This window comes from Salmo trutta, chromosome 38 (assembly GCF_901001165.1).
Source record: "Salmo trutta chromosome 38, fSalTru1.1, whole genome shotgun sequence".
NCBI lineage: Eukaryota > Metazoa > Chordata > Actinopteri > Salmoniformes > Salmonidae > Salmo > Salmo trutta.
This window is the reverse complement of record NC_042994.1, coordinates 491,366-502,871: the sequence shown is the minus strand read 5'-3', so window position 1 is coordinate 502,871 and position 11,506 is coordinate 491,366. Positions and strand designations below refer to the sequence as shown.

The window sequence follows — 11,506 nt, the reverse complement described above, 5'->3', positions numbered from 1 at the left end:
TTCAGCGGCAGCACTTCGTACTGTTCACAATCCAGTCCATTCAGAGTAGCTGTGTGATGCACAAAAATGCTTGTTTATCGCTGAATAACAGCAGCTTCATGTAGCTAACAAGCTAGCTGAGACCATTAGTTTGCTCAATTCAAACACCAGTTCAACATAAGTCCAAATAACACAGTATTTTTAAGTGCGTGACTGTTTTATTCTATATATATTTTTGACATTTCCTACATTCTATTTTGTATATTTTTATCGGACTAGCAGGGACATATGAAGCCTGGAAGCTGCAGTAATGTTGAGATGTCAGTAGGGAGGGCTCTAGTCTAGAACACTGGAATCAAAGATACTCCCCTTTCATCTGTTCTGGAACCTTCAGTACAAGCTGATGTGGAGTGATGGCAATGGGTCACATTTTGTCTCTTATAAAACATGTAGGCCCACTCCTCAAATAAAGAAATGCAACTACAGTATGCTGACTTTAGACCATTTTCTATTTAGATACAGTAACATCCCTTATGTGACATGCTGTTGCTGCATGTTAATGACCTGACTAGGCTACTTTTAAAACGTATCAACCACAGAACTCACACTTAGGCTACGTCTGCTTCTACTAATACTTACAGTAGACTACTTCTTGTTTCCACGCAGTGACAGTAAGTTGACTAACTATTCAAGACCTCTCCCCTTCACTTCACTCTGTAAGTACTCTTGACGATATCTTGGAATATAGTTTTTGTTTTGATGTTTTTAGCCATACATCACATGACTTACTGTATCTTTGTACTTGTTGGTTTATATTGAACTGTGTTTTGGTTGTTACATCAGGTCCTGTATCATAAAGTGTCTCAGACGATCCATATAATTATGATCTAAAAGGCTAAACTGATCCCAGATCAGCACTCCAACTCTGAGACACTTTGTGAATACTGATCCTGGACTGTGGTTTCATGTGTTTAGTTCAGTTTATTCAATTGCATGTTTAAAACATGATCAGTAGAGTATACCAGTAATACCCAGATCTCCATTCAATAGGGTCATGTTCACTGTCAAAGTATAACAGGGTCAAGTACAACTGTGTGTGTGTGTGTGTGTGTGTGTGTGTGTGTGTGTGTGTGTGTGTGATGTGTCTGTTTCTCTGTGTGTGTGTAAATGCATTTTTACATGTTAATCTGATTGTGGGATATACAGTGTCATGACGTTGGCCAGTGGGTAACGTTTATGACCCCCCCCCCCCCCCCCCCCAATAAATACCTTTCTCCCTTCCCTCTCTCTCTGACTCTACTGAGAGAGAGAGGGCTACCCCTTCCCGTTCTTATCCCGTTAACGGGATAGATTTTGACAACAGCCAGTGGAAAATCAGAGCGCCAAATTCAAAACAGCTAAAATCTCATAATTCAATTTTCTCAAACAATCAACTATTTTACACCATTTTAAAAATAAACTTCTCGTAAATCCAACCACATTGTCAGATTTCAAAAAGGCTTTACGGCGAAAGCATAAAATTAGATTATGTTAGGAGAGTACATTGACAAAAATAATCATACAGCCATATTCCAAGCAACTAGATGCATCACAAAAACCCAAAACACAGCTAAATGATGCACTAACCTTTGACGATCTCCATCAGATGACACTCCTAGGATATTATGTTACACAATACATGTATGTTTTGCTCGATAAAGTTCATATTTATATCCAAAAACAGCATTTTACATTGGCGCGTAATGTTGAGGAATGTTTTCCCTCCAAACCTCCGGTGAATCAGCACAATGAGCACACATATTACAGAAATACTCATCAAAATGTTTGATCAATATAGAAGTGTTATGCACAGAATTATAGATACACTTCTCGTAAATGTAATCGCTTTGTCAGATTTCAAAAAAGGTTCACGGCGAAAGCACAATTTGCAATAATCTGAGTACAGCCCAGATGACACTAACAATTAGCAAACAGAAACCCGCCATCTTGGAATCAATAAAACGAAGAAATTACATTATAAAAATTCACTTACCTTTGATTATCTTCATCAGAAGACACTCCCAGGAACCCCAGCTCCACAATAAATGTTCGATAAAGTTCATATTTATGTCCAAATACATTAATTTTGTTTGCGCGTTAGGTTCACTATCCAAATCCACGACGCGCATGCTTACTTAGTCCAGACGAAAAGTCAAAAAAGTTATACTACAGTTTGTAGAAACATGTCAAACGATGTATAGAATCAATCTTTAGGTTGCTTTTATCATATATCTTGAATAAAATTCCAACCGGACCTATACGTTCTCTTTAGCAGAGAATATGAACTCAGCTCGCTCCCAAGTCATTGCGCGTGACTTAGCCCATGCCTTATAATGGGACACCTACTTCCTTGTGCTGTAATTCCCATCAAATTCACCATAGAATCTTCAAACACTGTTCTAAAGACTGCTGACATCTAGTAGAATCTTTAGGAAGTGCAAAATGAAACCTAAGACACTGTATACAGTCAAGGCAATATCTTGAAAAAACTACAACCTCAGACTTTCCACTTTCTGCTTGGAATTTTCTCAGGTTTTTACCTGCCAAACAGTTTTAGAAACTTCAGAGTGTTTTCTATCCAAATCTACTAATAATAGGCATATTCTAGTTTCTGGGCCAGAGTAGTAACCTGTTAAAATTGGGTACGTTTTTCATCCGGCCGTGAAAATACTGCCCCCTAGCCCCAAGAGGTTTTAACATGAGAAACAGTGATGGTGGGTTGTGTTTAGGAGTAGTACTAACATGAGACATAGTGATGGTGGGTTGTGTTTAGGAGTAGTATTAACATGAGACACAGTGATGGTGGGTTGTGTTTAGGAGTAGTATTAACATGAGACACAGTGATGGTGGGTTGTGTTTAGGAGTAGTATTAACATGAGACACAGTGATGGTGGGTTGTGTTTAGGAGTAGTATTAACATGACACAGTGATGGTGGGTTGTGTTTAGGAGTAGTATTAACATGAGACACAGTGAAGGTGGGTTGTGTTTAGGAATAGTATTAACATGAGACACAGTGATGGTGGGTTGTGTTTAGGAGTAGTATTAACATGAGACACAGTGATGGTGGGTTGTGTTTAATTAAGAGTAGTATTAACATGACACCGGGATGGTGAATTGTGTTTAGGAGTAGTATTAACATGAGACACAGTGATGGTGGGTTGTGTTTAGGAGTAGTATTAACATGAGACACAGTGATGGTGGGTTGTGTTTAGGAGTAGTATTAGCATGAGACACAGTGATGGTGGGTTGTGTTTAGGAGTAGTATTAACATGAGACACAGTGATGGTGGATTGTATTTAGGAGTAGTGTTAACATGAGACACAGTGATGGTGGGTTGTGTTTAGGAGTAGTATTAACATGAGACACAGTGATGGTGGGTTGTGTTTAGGAGTAATATTAACATGAGACACAGTGATGGTGGGTTGTGTTTAATTAAGAGTAGTATTAACATGACACCGTGATGGTGAATTGTGTTTAGGAGTAATATTAACATGAGACACAGTGATGGTGGGTTGTGGTTTCGTTGGTTTAGAAGCATACACTCAGTGTCACTTCCCTGTTCTACTTTCCTGTCTGTCCTCTCACAGACCTCCTGAATCATATCAGAAATCTATATTTGCACATTAGACTATACAGAATATGGTCCTCTGTAGCTCAGTTGGTAGAACATGGCACCTGCAATGAAGTGGGTTTGGTTCCTGGGACCACCCATATGTAAAATATATGCACACGACTGCATATTGCTTTGGGTAGTTGAGTCTTCTAAGTGGTATTATTTATGGACAGCAGACTACAATAGACTACACAGTCAATACAGCAGGCTGTGGTGATGTTCATTGATGCCTCTAATAGATAAAGCTACTACCAGTACTGCACAACAGAGGAGACTGGTATATTTATTTTATTTTAATTTAACCTTTATTTAACTAGGCAAGTCAGTTAAGAACAAATTCTTATTTTCAATGTCGGCCTAGGAACAGTGGGTTAACAGCCTTGTATAAAGGAGGATGGACTCATTATATTGGCTGGAATGACAGGAACACCATTCATTTTATTCCCATTACTTCCCAAATGAATGAGGACATCATGAGGACTGGAGGCTGCAGTAATATTGAGATGCCAGTAGGTAGACCTCTAGTCTAGAACACTGGAACCTTCTGTACCACTTTGATGCAGCTGATGAGGAGTGATGGTCATGGGTGTATAAATTAAATGGGTTCTAATTGGTGGACATCATGGAACTTTGACCTGTATATACAGAACTCAGAAGGGCAAGGCAACACATTAAAATGTTAACGTGTAAAAATGTGAAATGTAAAAATGTTATAAATAGTATAGACAACACATTGTTGACATGGTTCTGTATATTGTATAAAGATCACATTGGAAATGGGACACATATTGTTTATTAAAGAAATATAGGCCCAGATTTGTCTTTTTCACAATTTCTGTTAAAATACAGTAACAGCCCTTTTCTGACGTGCTGGTGTGGTCGTTGTGCATGTTAATGTCTTAATTAAACATAAAGGACAGTTCTGCATTAGCAACTTGCATTCTGACTGCTTTTATAATGTTTCAACACTTACTTCTTGTTTTCACTCACTACCAGTCACTTGTCTCACTGCACAAGACCTCTCCACTTCACTTCACTCTGTAAGTACTCTTGATAATATCTTGAAATATAGTTTTTGGTTATTTGTTTTTAGTCATAAGTCATATACTTGAGGGTAATGTATCATTTACTTCTTGTTATGTTTTGAGCTGTGTTTTGGTTGTTACATCAGGGCCAGTATTCATAAAGTGTCTCCCCCGGTGTGGGTGTGTGTGAATGACACAGTGGATTTATCTGAGGGCCCTTCAGGACCAGACTGATAGGGAGTAGTGTTGACATCTATACTGTGTAGGATGTGTGTTTTAACTTTTCTACATCCATAACAACCAGCTCTCTAGACTTTGATACAGACTCCATGGGCCTTATGGGCCTTCACTACAGATGCACTGTGTGTTTGTGTGTGTGTGTGTGTGTGTGTGTGTGTGTGTGTGTGTGTGTGTGTGTGTGTGTGTGTGTGTGTGTGTGTGTGTGTGTGTGTGTGAGAGAGTCACTTGCTTTTTATCCTCACAGCTTGGGGATAGGAGCTATCATTGAACCTGGTGGTCAGTCTTTAGGCTGCTGTACAGCTTGATGGACCATAGAGGATTGAACATTTATTCTCCTATATTTGGGGTTCTGAGAATAAAACAGCTTCAGAACAATCAATGTAGAAATATGTGTTTACAGTTCTACACATCTGTTCAATAAGTTATTGTTGTTGTTGATAATGATGATGATGACTATGTAGTTATTCACCAGCTATAGATTGAGTTGTTGTTTATGTTTCTAAGACTGCAGGGTGGGAGATGCAACAATGGCCTTGAGAACAGCAGGAAGTGTGTTGGTTGTCTTTCTCTGGTCTGTAGCAGGTATGGTCCCATAACTGTTTTTTCAATTTACAAACATGTCTAAATGGTTAAGAGTCATTATGTTATTCTGTTGTTCTGTTTGGTGTATCTACGTCACTTTATATAGTTGTCTTTCACTGCTCATTGAGCCATGCTTATCATGCTTATTTTCCATTCACACCCAACTCAGTAACTATGGAAACAAAATGTGGACCAACATTACTGTCAGTGAGAGCCATTTTTGCTAAATTTCCATTTAATAAATGTTGTGTTGTGTGACTTTGTTTCAGTTGTACTGGGGCAGTATGGCTGGAGTGTGACTTACACCACTCAGAGTATCTGTGCCTTGAAGGGGTCAACAGTGAAGCTGTCCTGCTCTTTCAGATATCCCAGAGGTCATAAAGTCACATCAACCTTCTGGTTCACTAAAATGGAGACTGAAGATATAGGTCTGGACCCAGAATATGCAGGTCATGTGGAGTATCGTGGGGATAAGAAGAAAGACTGTACCCTGAGAATCACAGACCTGAGAGAGAGAGACTCAGCTACGTACAGGTTCAGATTATTAACAGATCAGGAAGGAGGGACATATACTGGAAAACTTGGAGTGACTTTGTCTGTCACAGGTAAAGTAAAAAAGTGCTATTATGTTAATTTCCAATTAGTTCTGAAAAATTGCCTTGGTTTGTATTTATGTCTGTTTAACATAGTATTTCATAGTATTTCTATTTCAGTCAGTGATAAAAGGATTTACAGTGATATTCTTTTTTCTCCAGGTCTTCAGGTGAAGGTGACTGGTGGACATCAGGATAAGATACTAACCTGTATCACCACCTGTACTCTGACTGGTAACCCCACCTACATCTGGTACAAGAACGGACAACATCTAGATGAAAGCACCTCCCCCCAGTACAAAGACCCAGTCTCCAGTAACTATGAAGACAGTTACTCCTGTGCTGTAAAAGGCCATGAGGATCTCCACTCTCCTGCAGTGTGTGAGTGTGAATTTAATACATTATACTGTGTTGGTTTCACTTTGTCATTTGAGAACTTTTAGCATTTCCAGAAAGAACTGAGAATACAATCCAGTTGATCTCTTGTTATGTCACTGTGTTTCAGGTGTTCAGGGTCAGAGCTGCAACAGAGTGACTTACACCAAGAGGAGAATCTGTGTCTTGAAGGGGTCAACAGTGGACATATCCTGTACTTATGTTGGTTATTATTCCACCACATCAACGTTCTGGTTTAGAAATGATAAGTCGACCCCTGAAGACCTAACCACAGACCCAGGGTATACAGGTCGTGTGAAGTACACTGGAACATACGAAGATCCCTTCACCCTGAGAATCACAGACCTGAGAGAGGAGGACTCAGCTGAGTATCGCTTCACTTTTAAAACATACAACTTTGAATGGGGTCATAGTTTCCCAGGAACAACTCTGTCTGTCACAGGTAATACTACACTGTATGAAACAACTGTATATCATATTGAATTACAGGAGAAAATAAATGAACCATCCTGTTAACACAGAGGTGTATGTGGTTTTATACATATTGTTTCAGGTCTGCAGGTGAAGGTGACTCCTGCTGCAGAGGGACAGAAGACACTGACCTGTATCACCACCTGTCCTCTGACTGACAACCCCACCTACATCTGGTATAAGAACGGACAACGTCTAGATGAGCCCACTTCCCAACAACACTCTAGTAATACCCTAGTAGTCTTGGGTCATTCTGTGGACAGTTACTCCTGTACTGTAAAACACCATGAGGACTTCCACTCTCCTGCAGTGTGTGAGTATGAATTAAACTAGTATTCTACTTAGCAAGTATCAATAATTTAATATCAATGAGAAGGGTATTACTGCTTTATCTATCAATATTCATCATTACATAGAAATTACAGACAATGTCAAAGATGTATGCATGTCTATAGTTAGAATGTTCAGTACCTCAAACACTTGAAGAATAGTTTAGTAGACACTCCGGTCCTAAAGTATCTCCAAATGTGTTCTTGTTCATGTTTTTTGTAAGTGATAGTCCTCTGAATTTAGATATAATTTATTTTACACATGACGTCATTTGAGGTAGTATACTATAGTCCTAACCCTCTGACAAATTTCGTTTTACTAGATGCTCCAAAGAACACCTCAGTGTCAGTCAGTCCCTCTGGTGAAATAGTGGAAGGCAGTTCAGTGACTCTGACCTGCAGCAGTGATGCAAACCCACCTGTGGACAAATACACCTGGTACAAGAAGAACGTAGCCTCACCAAAAACATCAGGACAGAGTTACAGCATCACTAACATCAGCTCTGAGGACAGAAGAGAATACTACTGTGAGGCCCAGAATGGAAGAGGATCTATGAACTCTACAGCTCTGATGATCATTGTAGCAGGTAAAGTTACATCTTCAATACTTCAAAACAGAATGGTGTTCAATAAGCAATTATGTTTTAAGGTAATCTTCTTCTAGTTTGCCTTGGTACATGTTTGTTTACAACTATACATACATGCTTAAAGGCTTATATATATATATGTATTGTATTGCATTAATGTCCTGTATTGCCGTATATTCATTTTCAGTTTATAATAATATGCACTCATGTCATCTAAGGTGAATGCACCAATTTGTAAGTTGCTCTGGATAAGAGCGTCTGCTAAATGACGTAAATGTAAATGTAAATCTATATTCTATTATAGTGAAACAGACTTCAGTTATGACTGCAGCTGTAGGAATCATAGTGATTGTTCTGGTTCTCATCCTCTGTCTCTCTGGACTCATGTGGTTCAGGTGAGTTAAAATGCATATTTTTATGATTGTTAGCACTCTGATTTGTTATTTACTCTTTTCATTCGTTTGTTAATTAATGAATTAATGTTCAAAATTTTATTTGTAAAATGTCAACTTCCACTAGAGGTCAGTAGACAGCAGAAATCACTCTGTTCCTCTTTACAGGAGATCCACAGGTGGAAGTGATGCCACAGCAGACACACAGGTTATTCCATCAGTTACACCAGGGTTTCCCAAAATCGGTCCTGTGGCCCCCCTCTCTTTTGGGTGCACGTTTTGTTTTTTGCCCTAGCACTACACAGCTGATTCAATAAACCAATTCATCATCAAGCTTTGATTATTTGATTAAACTGTGTGGTGTTAGGGCAATAACCAAAACGTGCACCCAGAGGGGACCCAACCACCTTCACACCTGCCGCAATTAATTTACTGTGTCACGACAGTCTCTTTCATAGTATTTTAATTGTTACCCCTCTCTCTCTCTCTCTCTCTCTCTCTCTCTCTCTCTCTCTCTCCACAGAGTGTCCGTCCTGACTGTAACAGTGACATATACACAGCTCTGAACATGAAGACCAGGTCACCAGAGTATGACACCCTGGCAGTAAGTCTCTTATAGTTCATTTTGACTGTTTGTGTGTGTGTGTGTGTGTGTGTGTGTGTGTGTGTGTGTGTGTGTGTGTGTGTGTGTGTGTGTGTGTGTGTGTGTGTGTGTGTGTGTGTGTGTCCAAAGAGGGAATACTAAATCAGAATGTCTTCTTTCAGAATGTGAGGGGACTCTCCCACTGAAGACAATCCCCACAGAACCTGGACTGAAGAGCTACAGTTCCAAGCTAAAGCTAGGCCTCACTCCTCTATTCTCTTGCTATCATATCTATTATGTTTTCCAGACCATGAACTTAAGCTTTTGAGTTAATGCAGGCATTTATGATAATCATGTATATTAATGATAAATGGGATGGGTTATGCTTCTGCTTTTTTTCTATGGGATTTTTCCATTTTCATATTTTTGATTATACTTGTGTACCAATCTGTTTACTACAGTTGAAGTCAGAAGTTTACATTCACCTTAGCCAAATACATTTTAACTCAGGTTTTCACAATTCCTGACATTTAGTCCTAGTAAATATTCCCTGTCTTAGGTCAGTTAGGGTCACCACTTTATTTTAAGAATGTGAAATGTCAGAATAATAGTAGAGAGATTGATTTATTTCAGCTTTATTTCTTTCATCACATTCCCAGTGGGTCAGAAGTTTACATACACTCAATTAGTATTTGGTAGCATTGTCTTTAAATTGTTTAACTTGGGTCAAACGTTTCGGGAAGCCTTCCACAAGCTTCCCAAAATAAGTTGGGTGAATTTTGGCCCATTCCTCCTGACAGAGCTGGTGTAAATGAGTCAGGTTTGTAGGCCTCCTTGCTCGCACACGCTTTTTCAGTTTTGCCCACAAATGTTCGATAGGATTAAGGTCAGGGCTTTGTGATGGCCACTCCAATACCTTGACTTAGTTGTTTTTAAGCCATTTTGCCATATCTTTGGAAGTATGCTTGGGGTCATTGTCAATTTGGAAGACCCATTTGCAACCAAGCTTTAACTTCCTGACTGATGTCTTGAGATGTTGCTTCAATATATCCACTTAATTTTCCTCCTCATGATGCCATCTATTTTGTGAAGTGCACCAGTCCCTCCTGCATCAAAGCACCCCCATAACATGATGCTGCCACCCCCGTGCTTCACGGTTGGGATGGTGTTCTTCGGCTTGCAAGCCTCCCCCTTTTTCATCCAAACATAACGATGGTCATTATGGCCAAACAGTTCTATTGTTGTGTAATCAGACCAGAGGACATTTCTCCAAAAAGTACGATCTTTGCCCCCATGTGCAGTTGCAGGCCGTAGTTTGGCTTTTTTATGGCGGTTTGGAGCAGTGGCTTCTTCCTTGCTGAGCGGCCTTTCAGGTTATGTCGATATAGGACTCGTTTTACTGTGGATATAGATACTTTTGTAACTGTTTCCTACAGCATCTTCACAAGGTCCTTTGCTGTTGTTCTGGGATTGATTTGCACTTTTCGCACCAAAGTACGTTCATCTCTAGGAGACAGAACACGTCTCCTTCCTGAGCGGTATGACGGCTGCGTGGTCCCATGGTGTTTATACTTGCATACTATTGTTTGTACAGATGAACGTGGTACCTTCAGGCTTGTGGGAATTGCTCCCAAGGATGAACCAGACTTGTGGAGGTCTACAATTTTTTTTCTGAGGTCTTGTCTGATTTCCTTTGATTTTCCCATGTTGTCAAGCAAAGAGGCACTGAGTTTGAAGGTAGGCCTTGAAATACATCCACAGGTACACCTCCAATTGACTCAAATTATGTCAAATCGCCTATCAGAAGCTTCTAAAGCCATGACATCATTTTCTGGAACTTTCCAAACTGTTTAAAGGCACAGTCAACATAGTGTATGTAAACGTCTGACCCACTGATATTGTCATACAGTGAATTATAAGTGAAATAATCTGTCTGTGAACAATTGTTGGAAAAATGACTTGTGTCATGCTCAAAGTAGATGTCCTATCCGACTTGCCAAAACTAGTTTGATAACAAGAAATTTGTGGAGTGGTTGAAAAATGAGTTTTAATGACTCCAACCTAAGTGCATGTAAACTTCCGAATTCAATCTATATTTTAAGATTGTGTTGCTGATCTTTTTCTATGCGATGTTGCTATTTACAGATTATTTATAATATCGATAGTCCTACTTTCCTCAGCAACTAATATGGATAATATTGATAACAGTTTTTTAATATTTTTAGCTCTTGGGCCAAGTTTCTGTTGCTGTTGATGATAATATTAAGTAATACTATATTGTTCAGTGTCATGATATTGCTTTTTTTTCATCAGTACATTACATACATTTAAACATTTGCAGTTTTTTCATTGTGGTTCAGTGTCAATACAGTACAAGCGCCATGTTGTAAATAAGATGACGATAATAAATACATTGACTATTTGATCAACTATTAATACATTGATTCATAACTATACCCACTCAGCTCTTGTTTCTTGTATTTCTGCCTATTGGACACATAATGGAGCCATTGAATCATTGAACTCTGAGTGGCTGGGCTATCGTTTCCTCAACTCGGTCCTGGGGACCCCACGGTGTGCACATTTAGGTTTTTGCCCAAGCACTATACAGCTGATTGAAATAATCAAATCTTGATGACGAGTTGATTACACACACAGAGGCAGTGTTACTTAGTT

At 39.2% G+C, this 11,506-nt stretch overlaps 1 protein-coding gene across 1 annotated transcript in view; it reads left to right on the top strand.

Annotated features, from left to right (window-relative positions):
* The first annotated feature begins 405 nt into the window (after positions 1–405).
* LOC115177898 (uncharacterized) overlaps positions 406–11,506 on the top strand; it is a 33,026-nt gene continuing 21,925 nt past the window's right edge. Inside the window, exons 1-6 of the mRNA XM_029738893.1 lie at positions 406–695; positions 5,402–5,479; positions 5,749–6,084; positions 6,235–6,453; positions 6,578–6,910; positions 7,022–7,252. Coding sequence (XP_029594753.1) covers positions 5,425–5,479; positions 5,749–6,084; positions 6,235–6,453; positions 6,578–6,910; positions 7,022–7,252 — 1,174 coding nt within the window. The 5' untranslated portion in view covers positions 406–695; positions 5,402–5,424. The remainder of the gene's footprint in view (positions 696–5,401; positions 5,480–5,748; positions 6,085–6,234; positions 6,454–6,577; positions 6,911–7,021; positions 7,253–11,506) is intronic.